This window comes from Trichosurus vulpecula, chromosome 6 (genome assembly GCF_011100635.1).
Source record: "Trichosurus vulpecula isolate mTriVul1 chromosome 6, mTriVul1.pri, whole genome shotgun sequence".
Taxonomy (NCBI): domain Eukaryota; kingdom Metazoa; phylum Chordata; class Mammalia; order Diprotodontia; family Phalangeridae; genus Trichosurus; species Trichosurus vulpecula.
In genome coordinates this window covers 269,221,444-269,236,453 of record NC_050578.1, presented here as the reverse complement: position 1 = coordinate 269,236,453, position 15,010 = coordinate 269,221,444, and the positions used below count along the sequence as shown (strand labels likewise).

The 15,010-nt window shown below is 36.1% G+C and overlaps 1 protein-coding gene across 1 annotated transcript; it reads left to right on the top strand.

Annotated features, from left to right (window-relative positions):
• The first annotated feature begins 7,365 nt into the window (after window positions 1-7,365).
• On the top strand, window positions 7,366-13,834 carry LOC118855177 (olfactory receptor 9G4-like). The gene is made up of 2 exons (XM_036765269.1): window positions 7,366-7,431; window positions 12,878-13,834. Exons 1-2 carry the CDS (start codon window positions 7,366-7,368, stop codon window positions 13,832-13,834), a joined length of 1,023 nt encoding a protein of 340 aa, XP_036621164.1.
• The last annotated feature ends 1,176 nt before the right edge of the window (window positions 13,835-15,010 follow it).

Genomic DNA, 15,010 nt, shown 5'->3' with positions numbered 1-15,010 from the left:
ATTCTTCCCTAGAACAGGTATTGGGATATATTGTTAGCCAGGTTAGGTATGCTCTTAAAAGTTCATTGAAAAATTTTTGCCATTTTGGGGCACTTAGCACTTTCTGTAGCTTTCAATCTCTGCCTCATCTTTTGTTTTTCTGGAAATATTTTAAAACGCACATCCTTTTTTTGGTCTGCATTTTCTTTTGCAACATAGCTAATATGGGAAATGTTTTGCATGATTTCACAATTATAATCTGTATAAAACTGCTTCCCTTTGTAAAGAGTGGGGATAAGAGGAAGGGAGGGAGAGCTTAAAACTTAAATTTTTAAAATGAATACTAAAAGTTTTTGTTTATCCCCAATTGAGAAATGGTCAAAGGATATGAACAGGCAGTTTTCAGAGGAAGAAATTAAAGCTATCTACAGGCATATGGAAAAATGCTCTGGATCACTGCTGATTAGAGAAATGCAAATCAAAACAACTCTTAGATACCACATCTCTCCTGTCAGATTGGCTAAAATAACAAAGCAGGAGAATGATAAATGCTGGAAAGGATGTGGGGAAATTGGAACATTGTTGCATTGCTGGTGGAGTTGTGAGCTGATCCAGCCATTTTGGAGGGCGGTTTGGAACTACGCCCAAAGGGCTATAGAAATGTTCATACCCTTTGACCCAGCAATTCCACTTCTAGGGTTGTATCCCAAAGAAATCACGCAAGCGGGAAAAGGACCCATATGTACAAAAATATTTATAGCGGCTCTCTTTGTGGTAGCCAAGAATTGGAAATCAAAGGGATGCCTATCAATTGGGGAATGGCTGAACAAGCTGTGGTACATGAAGGTGATGGAATACTATTGTGCCATAAGAAATGGGGATGATGCAGACTTCATAACAACCTGGAAAAACCTACACGACATAATGCTGAGTGAGTGGAGCAGAGCCAGGAGAACGTTGTGCACAGCCACAGATATATGGATTCCGTGAGAACCAACCCTGACAAACTGTGCTTTTCTCAGTACCTAAGGGGCAAGGACAACTCCAGGGGACTCACGATGGAGAATGCTATCTTCATCGAGACAAAGAACTGCGAAGTTTGAATACAGACTGAGGCACACTACATGCTCGCCTTTTCTGCTTCTCTTTTGTTTTTGTTTTTGGGGGTTTTTTTTGTTTTTTTTTTTTTGGTTCTGTTTCTTCTTTCTCATGATTCATTCCATTGGTCAAAATTCTTCTCCACGACTTTACTAGTGCATAAATTAATTCAATGTGAAGTTATACATGACAGTTATATGAGACTTCATGCCGTCTTGGGGAGGGAGTGGGGAGGGAGGGGAGAAAAACTGGAACTCAAAACTATGTAGAACCGTGCGTGGTAAACTAAAAATAAATAAAGAAATTTATTAAAAAAAAAAAGAAAAAAAAGTTTTTGTTTATATTTAATTGAGAAAATAATAAAATAAAAATGAAATTCTGACCAAGAAATGCACACCCTTATCCTACATTTTTGCTAGGCTGCTTGCTTTATTATGTAGTTTGATAAATTTGTACTTGTTGTGTGTATATGTCAATATCTAACAAGACTATTGACCATCTATCTTTGCCTTTAATAAGGGAATTTTTTCTCATATTTTCCCATTGGAATAGTTCAATTGGTGGTGGGTTCCCCTTTTCTCTGTATGTGGAGGAGAACAACATTGTCCCAGTCCTAAGGTCCTGGTGGGATTTTGGACAAGGCTGAAATGACCCAGGCTATACTCTAAAAGGAAGATCTGTCTTTTGTATTCTCATTCAAACACTTATTAGCTATGTCATTCTTAAACTCTTCCCCTTGTAACCTTTTACTCCCTATCAAATGAATGAAGACATGATTACAGTCCAAATGCCAGGATTCACAATCAAATGCATTTTTCTTGGCCTATGAGGACCCTTATGATTGAATCTTCCTTTTTTAATGTGGATTTTTTTATTTCTCCCTAACATATGAAGAAAGAAACAAAGAGCTCTTTTTGTTGACCCCAAAATGAAGAATAGGGATCTTTGTGTTTCTTTCATGATTCCCTAATGCAAAAGTCATTCCTTTCTCTTATTTTCCTTCTGCTACACATTCCAGCATGCAAAAATCCTGTTTTTCTAGAGGGAAACAAGCATGTGTATTTAGAAAGAATCATCAGGATTGAGACAACCCTTGAATTGTAGACAGTTATTTAGGGCTGAATTTTTAATTTTATTTTTTTTTATTTTTAGTTTACAACACTCAGTTCTACATAATTTTGAGTTCCAGATTTTCTTCCTTCCCTCCCCCCACTCAATCCCCAAGACGGCATGGAATCCCATATATCTTCCATGTATAACTTCGCATTGAACTTATTTACACACCAGTCAAGTTGTGGAGAAGAATTATGACCAATGGAATGAATCATGAGAAAGAAGAAACAGAACCAAAAAAAAACCCAAAAACAAACACAAAGAAAGAGATAAAGGGGGAAAATAAAGGCGAGCATAAAGTGTGCCTCAATTTGCATTCATACTTCATAGTTCTTTCTCCGGATGTAGATAGTATTCTCCATCATGAGTCCTTTGGAGTTCTCTTTGCACCTTCTGTTGCTGAGAAGAGCAAAGTGTCTCAGGGTTAGTCCTCACAGAGTCCGTATATCTGTGGTTGTGTATAATGTTCTCCTGGCTCTGCTCCGCTCACTCAGCATTATGTCATGTAGGTTTTTCCAGGTTGTTAGGAAGTCCTTATCATCCCCATTTCTAATAGAACAATAGTATTCCATTACCTTTACATACCACAGCTTGTTCATCCATTCCCCAATTGATGGGCATCCCTTTGATTTCCAATTCTTAGCTACCACAAAAATAGCTGCTATGAATATTTTTGTACATATGGGTCCTTTTCCCACTTGTGTGATCTCTTTGGGATACAACCCTATAAGTGGTATTGCTGGGTCAAAGGGTATGAACATTTTTATGGTCTTTTGGGCATAATTCCAAATTGCTCTCCAAAATGGCTGGATCAGTTCACAACTCCACCAGCAATGTAACACTGATCCAATTTTCCCACGTGCTCTCCAGCATTTATCATTTTCCTGTTTTGTCATTTTAGCCAATCTGACAGGAGAGATGTGGTACCTAAGAGTTGTTTTGATTTCCATTTCTCTAAACAGTAGTGATTTTGAGGATTTTTTCATATGCCTATAGATATCTTTAATTTCTTCCTCTGAAAACTGCCTGTTCATATCCTTTGACCATTTCTCAATTGGGGAATGATTTGTATTCCTATATATTTGGCTCAGTTCCCTGTACATTTTAGAAATGAGGCCTTTATCAGAGATACTAGTTGCAAAGATTTTCTCCCAGTTTTCTGTTTCCCTCCTAATCTTTTTTTGCATTGGCTTTTTGTACAAAAACATTTCAATTTAACATAATCAAAATTATCCAGTTTGCATTTTGTAATGCTCTCTATCTCTTGTTGGGTCATGAATTCTTTTCTTTTCCATAAATCTGATAGGTAAACTATTCCTTGATCTCCAAAATTTCTTATAGTAACAGCATTTGTTCCTAAATCATGAACTCATTTTGACTTTATTTTGGTATATGGTATAAGATATTGGTCTATGTCCAGTTTCTGCCCTACCATTTTCCAATTTTCCCAACAGTTTTTGTGAAATAGTGAATTCTTATCCCAGAAGCTGGCCTCTTTGGGTTTATTAAAGGGGAGATTGCTATAGTCACTGACTTCTACATATTGTGTTTCTATCCTATTGCACTGATCGACAACTGTGTTTCTTAGCCAGTACCAGGTAGTTTTGATGACTGCTGCTGTGTAGTACAGTTTAATATCTGGTATGGCTAGGCCACCTTCTCTAGCATTTCTTTTCATTAATACTCTAGATATTCTAGACCTCTTTTTCTTCTAGATGAATTTTGTTATTAATTTATCCAGCTCTGTAAAATAATTTTTGGTAGTTCAATTTGTATGGCACTGAATAGATAGATTAATTTAGGTAAAATTGTCATTTTTATTATATTAGCTCGGCCTAACCATATGAAACTGACATTTTTCCATTTATTTAGGTCTGACTTTATTGGTGTGAAAAGTGTTTCATAATTATGTTCATATAGGCTTTCTTGGCAGATAGACTCCCAGATATTTTATAGTGTCTACAGTAACTTTGAATGGAATTTCTCTTTCTATCTCTTGCTGTTGGGCTTTGTTAGTAATGTTCTTTCTCTGTTTTGACTGTACCTGGTTTGGGTATTAGCACCATATATTAGTACCTTCACCTATTTTCCCTAATAGTCTACAAAGTATAGGAATTAATTGGTCTTTAAATGTTTGATAGAATTCACATGCAAAACCATCTGGCCCTGGAGATTTTTTCCTAGGGAGTTCATTGATGGCTTGCTCAATTTTTTTTTCTGAGATGGAGCTATTTAGAAATTTTGCTTCCTTTTCTATTAACCTGGGCAATTCATGTTTTTGTAGATATACATCCATACCTCTAAGGTTGTAAAATTTATGGGCATTCAATTGCGCAAAATAATTCCTAATTATTGTTTTGATTTCCTCTTCATTAGAGGTGAGCTCACCCATTTCATTTTTGATACTGGTAATTTGATTTTCTTCTTTTTTTAGTCAAATTTACCAAAGGTTTATCAATTTTATTGTTTTGTTTTCATAAAACCAGCTCTGTGTTTTATTTATTAATTCAATAGTTTTCTTGATTTCAATTTTATTAATCTCTCCTTTGATTTTCAGTGTTTCTAATTTGGTATTTAATTGGGGACTTTCAATTTGTTCTTTTTCTAGCTTTTTCAGTTGCCTGCCCAATTCATTCATCTCCTTTTTCCCCATTTTATTCATGTAAGCATTTAGAGATATAAAACTTCCCCTAGGAACTGCTTTTGCTGCATCACATAAGTTTTTGTATGTTGTCTCATTATTGTCATTCTCTTGAATAAAGTTATTAATTGTTTCTCTGATTTGTTCTTTGGCTGACTCATTCTTTAGAATTAAATTATTTAGTTTCCAATTAATTTTTTTTTTCCTTAACCCAGTCAGGCTCAATGCAACTTCCAAAAATGCAATCCAGTGCATTTTATTCTTCATATTCAACTCTGCGCCTCATCTATTATCACTTTGTATCATTTGTTTCAAGTATATGAATTAACATATTTACTCAGAGGACTGTACTTTCTGAGTGAGAACTGGAGATACAGGAAAAAGTAAAACACACACATACACAATCCCTGACCTCAAGAAGCATACACTCTAAAGGGTGGGAATATACCAGGTACACAAATAAGGTTTCTACAAAGTAAAGTGTTAAGGGGGAAAGATCCAGACAAACCATGCTAGGAAAACTTGAAGAATGAAAAAAAAAATAACTGAGAGACCAGGGAAGAGATTATGGAATAGGAAAAAATGAGGTGACCTTTGAAGGAAATGAAGGTTTCTAAGTAGTAGAGAAAGATCAGATGAATGAATTCCAAGAACAAGGAATAGCTTGTGAAAGTGTATGGTATTGGAAGATCACAGATTGTGATCAGGAAATAACTAAATGTGTAATTTAGCTGGAATATGGAGAATGAACGGTACTAATGAGCAAGAAGGAGAAAAAGGTAAGTTGCAGTTCTTTTGTTGGACATCACGTTCATGAAGCATGGCATCAAATACCAAGATTTTCACAAGGAGATTGCATGATGACAACAATGATTCAATGACCTGCAATTTCATCTATGTGGGTGGCCCCTACACTGCTGATGATTGCATCCCATCTATGGTATAGAAAATCAAAAATTCTTGCAATAGTAATGATGATGAAAAATCAGTCGTTAACCAGTTGAGGTCTCTCAAAACATTGGTAAGCTTATCTTCAGATGACAAATACACAGTGTGTCACCAGACCCAGCCTTTGTAGATCTGTAAAATTAGCCAAAATCTACCTTATGCTATTTTATTATTTGAAAATTTAAAATTACTTCCACACTTCAATAAGGCATCATGGTAGGACTACAATAGAGCAATAATAATCTCACATTTATTTTACACTTTGAAGTTTTTATGTGTTCATTACACAAAACAACTATGTGTGCCAGGTCAGGAAAATAACATTTCCATTTTATAGATGAGAAAATAGATACTGAGAGATTTGATTAAATTTCCAAAGGCCATAAAATTAATGTTTGAACAGAGATTGAAACCCAATGATACCAACTCTAGTCAAGTCCCTTATGTATCAGTGCCTCAGTTTCCTTACCTATAAAATGAAGGGGTGGGACTTGGTGACCTTAATGGTCCCTTACCATTCTAAAACCATGATCCTATGACTCTAAGGCTTGCACTCTTCCACAACACCAGAATAGTCCCAATATGATAGCAAATGGAAAGTAAAACCACCATGAGAGCAAAAGGACATATTAGAAATCAAACAATGTGGTATGAATCAAAATGATGTGAAGCTCAGAATACCAGGCAGAACATTCCAAGAGCCAGAAGAGAAGAGAACCAAAGCCATGCCCTTAATTTCTAATTGAGGAGAATAATGAAGCCTTCTTGGATGAATGGACATGAACCAATCCTTTTAAGACAGGTCGAGTTTTGATAAGCATAGAGAGGCATTAGGGCAAAATGAAAGAAGGGTAGGGAGCAGTGGGTGTGCATTACAGGAAGAAAAAAACATAATAAACAGTGACACAAATGCTAAAAAAAAGTCCATAGAATTTGATTGGGACCAAATTGATTATCCTGTTTGGCTAGAGTCCAGAGTGGGTGTAATGAATGTTAGCTTTAGAAAGGTACCCTAGAAAGATATATGTGCCAAATAGATGGCACAGATCCATTTATGTGTATACCAGATTGTAAAAGGTCTTTCAAAGTAAAAAAAAATTAGATTTTGGTCTCATAATTTCCTAGACTGTGGGATCTCCAGGTCAGCTGGTTCAATCTCATCTTACAGATGAGGAAACAGGATTTGAAAGGTTAAATGCTTTGTTCAAGGTCACATAGTTAATACTTAGAAGGCCTAGGTCTAGGACTTCAGCATAGGTCATTTGCCTTCAAATTCAGGGCTTTTCTTAACATTCTTTTATGGACTATGCCATGTAGAGCTTTCCACTGAATCAAATAATGGAAATCCAGGATGGACTTTGGGGAATAATTCTTCTCAACATTAAGATAAACAAGGATATTCACAAAGGAAAAGCATACTTCGAACAAAATATGACATTTCCTTAGTTCCCAATTAACATGTCATCCCCAAACTCTGGGACAACTCTAATTGATTCTTTGGAGAATGAAGTGTGGGATTCTGAGAGACTATGTAGGAGAATTCCCAAAGGAAGCAAAAGGAGATATGGATGAGTCAAACAGAAGGTATGTCAGAGCTAAAGTGTAAGAAACAGACTGTATCATCCCACAAGCTGTCCCCTGCCAAACTGAAGGTAAGTGACTGGGACTAGAAATTTGTATAGCAGTACCAAGTGAGCAGTGTCTAATTTTAATCTTAGGGCCATAGGATCAAATGTTTCAAAGCAGGAAAGAAGAACTTTGAGATCTCTCACTTTAGAGATGAAGAAACTGAATCTCAGAGAGATTAGAAGGGAACTTTCTCAGGACTACATAAGTGGTAAATAGTAGAACCAGGATTCACAGTAAAATAACTTCATCAGTTTTTAGATGTAAGGGGAACTTTTAGATTCTTCAGTCTTATCTCCTCATTGTACAGTTAAAGAATGAGTCCCAAAGAGGTTCAATGACATATCCCAACTCATATCCCAAATAGATAATAGCAGAGTCAGGAATTAAACCCAGATCTCATCCTTTCAAATCAAGGGCTCTTTTTACTACAGCAGACTGCATCTTTAACAATAATAAATTGTTGCTGTATTATGTCATTATGGTAACTATAATTCTTCAGCTTCCCCTTCTTTAAAATAGGAATACTAATTCTAGCTTTACTGGTTTTGACAGGATTATGAAGAAAAGTACTTTCTTAACCTTAAATTTTTATTTATATACTAAAATTATTTAAATGATTTAATATGAATTTTATCATTTATGGTAATACTGGAGTTGGTATTCCCATTTATCAGATGATTAGATCAAGGTTCAAAGAGGTGAAAGGAATAATCTAGTGTTGTAATGAAATGAGTTGGGTAGCATTTGATCTAGGTTCATTCTGGCTTAAAGTCCAGTGTCATTTCCACTATATGCTTTATCCCATTTAAATTCAGGACTTGTGAAAATACTTCCCACCATGTTTTCTTCTTAGATTAGTATTGAAATTAACAATGTGTCTTCTCTCATTACACATAACTCTGTGTCTCTTTTCTTCCTTTACATGCAATTTCCTTTGAAGTCTTTAGTTTTCACTTTGTCAGCATTCTACACTATTAAAAAACTAGATGTCCTTATGTGATTCTGTAAGTGTTTTCTGATATCTTCACTTCTCTAGGGTTTGGCATTTCCTCTTCTTTCTGGACACTGAAGTAGTTATGTGTATTCCCCCAGAAGTCAAGAGGAAGGCTGATGAGAGCAACAACATTAGGTCTGAAGGATTACCCTCCATTTGGGATGGGTTAAATACTTGAGAGAGATGCCAATCATTCCCTCTAGCCAAGCTGACCTATAGTGGACACGCAAATGGCCACAGTGTACACTTTCCAGCATGTGAATCTTTTCCTCATTATGCATTATAGGATTATAAGGTTTAGACATGATCTTGTCCAAACATATCATTTGACAGATGAAGTAATGTTCCAGAGAATGACAGGGACTTTCTCAAGACAATAATTTCTTAAAGTAGTGAATATGTTTTACTTTTATTTAACAATCTGTGACTTCAGTGCTTCAATAAAGTCCTTTCTCTGTTCTTTAAACTCATATTCTATTACTGAAAAAAGCACTGGACCAGAAAACAGGAGAACTCATTTCTAATCCTGCCTGTGACATTAAATAGATTCACAAACATGGGAAAGTTAGATGTCCATTCTGGTCTTCAGTTCATTTTCTATAAAATAAAAGGTTTGGACTGAATAATATTTTCTGTCACTCATGTCTCTCATAATCTAAGCTCTCAGTGTCTTCTCAGCTTGAATCCTCTAGGAATCAATTGTTACACAACCGCTTTCACTGTGCTCAATGAAGAAAACATCCTTTATTAGGGATGGGCTGAGGATATACATTATGGAAGGTTTGTAAAATTTCTCCTATAGGGTCTAAAATTTGGATGTTCCAAGGCACCTCGCTTCCTATTGCAGTTACAAAGAAAAGAAACCATGCAGTGCTAATCCACAAAGAACATACAGGAAAATTTCTGTTGTACAACAGATTACTCAAATATGTATTTTTCCAGTCTCCTTCTCGAACTCAAATTTCATATGGAAATTGTCAATTATTGGGCATTTCTAGTTGAGCTTCCAATAATCATCTCCAAACTCAACATACACAAAGAAAATTCTTTATCTTTCCCTCCCTTTCAACCCCTCTTCTGAATTTCACTGTTACTGTCACAGACACCACCATTCTTCCAGTTATCCAGTTTCACAGTGTTAATTACTGTCATCCTCAGCTCCTCATTAACTATTCATTCCACATAATCAATGAGCTGCTAAACAAAATTTTTGCTACCTCCACAACATTTTTCACATTCAGCACCTTCTCTCCATCCACAAACCACTCTTGTTCAAGTCCTTGGTATTTTTCACCAGAACTACTACAACAATTCCGTATTTGGTTGTCCTGCTTCATGTCTCTCAAACTCAGATCCATCTTCCACAATATTGCCAAAGTGTTTATTCTAACACCATATCTGATCATGTCAATACCTTACTCAGCAAACTCCAATGCCTCCCTATTTCTTCTAGAATTAAATATAAAATCTTCTACATGGATTTCAAAGCACTTCATAATGTGGCCTGGTATTATCTTTCCAGTCCCTTAGCACACTGATCCCCATAATCTAAAATCTAGCCATATTGTCCTACTTGGTACTCCTCATACATGATGCTCCATCTTCCACCTTTAAATTTTTGCACTCTCTGTCCCCCATGTCTGCAGCACATTTTCCCTCCTAACTTCTAGCTCTTGAGGGAAAAAAAAACTTCCTTTAAGACTTAACTCAAATATTCCCTCCAACATGAGCTTTCTCAGTCCTTTCAACTATCAGTGACTTTTCTTCTAAGCCTACTTTCCATTCATTCCGTATTCATTTTGTGTGGATGGATTTTTATATTGTTATTTATATTGTTGTCTCTCCCATTAGGAGTGTAAGTAATTTAGGGCAAAGACTAGGTTTTTGTTTCTTTGTTTGCTTTTGTTAGTAGTTTGCTTTTACTGTGTAGCTCCAGTACCTCGGACAGCACCTGGCATGTAATAAGCAATTGACAAATGCTTGTTGATTAATTAAAAGATTAGGTGATTGATCAACGGAATGATTGATTAATACTAAAACAGTCTTCTTGCCTCCCTTCGTCTCCAGTATATTCAGTATGTCAGAGTGAAAAGGACACTGGCTTCAGATTCACAAAATCTGACATCATATCTCACCCCCAATGCTTACTGGTATTCCTGTATGACAACTCAAAAAAGTCATTTCAACTTTCTGAGTTTAATTTTTTCTCATTTGTGAAATGAGATAATTAGGGAATGACTTTAAAAAGACTTTAAAGATGAAATGAGAGAGGTTGAGGAAAAACATAAAAAATAAGAACAATCCAAGAAAAACAAGAAAATTATGAAAGGGGAGTCAACTAATTAGAAAAAAGAGATCTAGAATCTTACGGATGAAACTGACTCCTTGAAAATCAGACCTGGGCAAAGAGATGCCAGTGAAATTATAAGAGGTCAAGGGATGATAAAATAAAATATAAAGAATGTAAAATAGATGGGAATGTGAAACATCTCTTAAGAGAACAACTGATCTGGAGAACAGATCAGGAAGGCAAAAAGATTGGGGTACATCTGAGTATGATATTTTTAAAAGTAAAACTGTTTAGGAACAGCTAAAAAGATTACTTATACAAATGGTGTGTAAGAGAACTGAAACAGAGAAATTAGGTGGGATAGGAGAGCTGGTAATTCTGGAAACCTACTTTCATTCAAAATGGGTTGGAGAGGGAAATACATATATATATATATATGTATGTATATATGTATATATGCATATATACATAGATACATATACATACATATATACAAGAGTTTAAAAGTCTTTTAAATTCAGAAAGAAATAAAACACTAAAGGGATAGGGAGTGGGGAAGAGGATGAAGTGGGAATCTTTAGAGGGGAAGGTAAGGGAATAGGGGAAAGAGGGGTATAGAGGGTGTTTAGATTAATGGGAATAAGAGGATAAGAGGGGATCCTTGGTGGGGGGGTGTAGGTTAAGTAATAGGAGGCCAAGGTAGTGAGTAGAAGTAAAGTAGAGGGGTCAAGAGCGAAGGGAAATAAGAGATATGCGTAAACATGAAATAAAGATTGGGAGTAGAATTTGTTAGGAAAAAAGGAGTAGGAGTGGTAATCATGATCTTGGGCCAAGCTAAGGCTAAAAGAGATTTAATCAAAAGAGAAAAATAAGGAAACTACACTATGTGTCAGCCATATTTATCAACATTGTTTTAGAGTATTTGAAACAACTAGACAGTATAAGGTAGAAATATTGTTGCGATGTAGGTAATGATGAGTTGGTAGACATAGAAAAATACAGAAACACTTGGGTTTATGAAGGAAGAGGTTATCCACCCTCAGAGAAACAGGATAAAATAAATGTAGTACAGTCTTATATAGATGCATATAAATATTTTTGTCTATATATGAATATCAATTCTAAGTATATGCATGTGCAAGTAAGTGTATGTATCTCTATGTATGTATATGTACATCTTTGTGTATATATGTTTATGGGTATATGTATGTATACCTGTATATCTATGTGTGTGTGTGTGTGTGTGTGTGTGTGTGTGTGTTTGTATATTTGTGTGTATGAGCACTTGTAGCCTTCTATGGAAGGGCAAGAAGGCGTAAAGAACAAGATAAAAAGTGCACAGCAGAGAGCATAAGAAAACTTACAAGTAAGCAAATTAAAGGACAGCTTTCAACACAATATAGAATTGATTATATAGACTTTCTTGAAAGGGAAATTTATTCCTGTTCATTTTCAATCCCCTCTTATGTTCTGCAGTGCATTTGTCAATGCTTTTTCCCTTCTTATTTTGTATTATATTAGTTTTCTTATTTAAGTTTGTTTTTTCCTTATTTTGTATTTAAGTTTAAAATTTAAAAAAAAAACACAAAAAACAAACAACAAAAACCAAAAAGGAATTAAATTAAGACAGCTTTGAGGGCTTTTCCAGGTCTTCAACCATAATGATGTATAAAATGAGAAAGCTTGAGTACATAATCTCAAAGCTCCTGTATCTCTATGGCATTCTGTGTTATACTCTAAAGCCCTTTCTAATTTAGACACTCAATATTCTATACAAAGATTAATAGTCTGTGTTCTATATTCTAAGGTCTCTTCAAGGTCTGACATTTTAGAATGTCCAGGTTCCTCCTGCATAAAATGGGGAGAAAAATCTAGTAGCATTTATGTTTTATGAATCACTTTACATACATTATCTCTTCTGAGCCTCATAAAATCCTGTGAGATGTGAGCTGTTATTATACTGTTTTGACAGATGAGGAACCTGAGGGACACAGTAGCTAAGTGATATGCCAGAGCCAGACAGACAATGAGCACTTGAGGCAGAATGTGAACTCAATTCTTTGCGGCCCCTAGTATAAAGCTCTATTCTCTGTGCCACACATCTGCCCCTGGGGTCACTCCAGATCTGAATCACAGGAACTAATGAATTCTATATCTCTGTTTGATGCTTCTTGGATTCTATCAGGTTGCCACCACCATGTCTGTGGAAGTGGGGAATCGGACCACCTTGACTGAATTCATCTTAATTGGCTTCTCAGCTGACCCCCAGATGCAACTGGTCTTCTTTGGAGCTTTTTTGGCTCTTTATTTGGTAACATTGGCAGGGAACATGACTCTAGTTATCTTAATCAGGATTGACTCCCGCTTGCATACCCCAATGTACTTTTTCATTGGGAATCTCTCATTCTTAGATTTCTGGTACACGTCTGTGTACACCCCCAAAATCCTAGCCACCTGTATTTCAGAGGACAAACGTATATCCTTAGCAGGCTGTGCTGCCCAACTTTTCTCTTCTTGTGTTGTGGCCTACACTGAGTGTTACCTCCTTGCTGCTATGGCCTATGATCGTTATGTAGCAATCTGCAACCCCCTTCTCTATTCAGTTGCCATGTCCAGGCCTCTATGTGTTGGCCTGGTTGCTGGGTCCTATGTAGGTGGGTTCTTGAATGCCATAGCCCACACTGCTAACACATTTCGCCTTAAATTTTGTGGGAAAAATATCATTGACCACTTCTTCTGTGATGCACCACCTCTGGTAAAGATGTCCTGCACTGACACACACGTCTATGAGAAGGTGATGCTGGGAGTGGTGGGTTTCACAGTTTTGTCTAGCATACTAGCCATCTTGATATCCTATTTCAATATCCTCCTGGCCATCCTTCGGATCCGCTCAGCCTCAGGGAGGTGGAAGGCTTTCTCCACCTGTGCCTCCCACATGATCTCTGTCATGCTCTTCTATGGGTCCCTCCTCTTCATGTACTCAAGACCCAGCTCCACCTATTCCCTGGAAAAGGACAAGTTGGCTGCCCTGTTCTACACAGTGGTGAATCCCATGCTCAATCCTATGATCTATAGCTTCAGGAACAAGGATGTGAAAGAGGCCTTCCGGAAAGCAATACAGAGAATCAAAATACCAAGATGATTATTACTCATAGCTAAGATATTTTTATCACATCCCTAAAATAGGGGACAAATAAATCATATGTTTCTCCGTGTATTCGTGTTGAAATTCATTCAAAGGCAGTAGTTTATTATATTGATTTCGGAAGTGGATGCAAAAAATAAAGAGGCAGCAGAGTTTCAAATGAAGAATAATTTCCTACAAGAAAAGTGAATAGAACTCTACTCTGTCCACTACCATGAGATTCCTGGGTAATCTAGGGCAAGTAACACAACTTTATTAGCCTCAGTTTCTCTATCCATAAAATGGGATGTTGAAATAAATTCTGAGGTCCTTAATTCAAAAAGTATTCATTAAAGCAGTAAAAAAGTTTAGATATAATATAGTGTTTGTGAAACTTCTCTTCTTAAAGATTTCTTCTTTTACACATACTCAAAAATCCATGAGTACCCTGAACTCCATTCTAACTATTGTAGCAGTGTGTGGATTTCACCCAGCTTTTCACATGAAGACAGATCTTTCTGGCCATGTGACCCTGACCAGTAACTTAACCTCTGAGTGCTCTTGGAAATTCTGTGAGATTATAAATTAAAAACAAAAGATGTCCTTTAGTGGTAAAGGAAATATCCTCAAGAAGGGGTTCTGTAAAATAACGCAATTGAAGTTCCAATATTTAACCTGATTACATGAAATTAAAATGTACATTGATTTTGCTGAGTAAATCTTAGCTCACTCATACATGTTTTCAGATTATTTTAAAATCAAAACAAAAGTTAGCCCAATAATGACTTTCTATTTGGAACTTTGAGTAAGAACTTTTCATAGCTTCTAGGGATAAATCATATATACCATGGCCAGATAGAAAAGACACATGAATATAAGGGAGACTGAGAAGACAAAGTTTCATGAGAAGAAATAGAAGAGAGAGAGAGAGAGAGAGAGAGAGAGAGAGAGAGAGAGAGAGACAGACAGACAGAGACAGAGAGAGAGAGAGAGAGAGAGAGAGAGAGAGAGAGAGAGAGAGAGAGAGAGAGAGGAAGACTGAGACTATTTGGAACAGAAGTGGATGGTCCATTTTGAAATAGAAAAGTAACTTCAGGAAAGACAAAACAATTGTGAAGGCAAAAAGAATGTGGATTTATGTTTTTTTTCTGTATTATAATGAGTGAATCCATTACAAAATTTGCTTCATTTAAG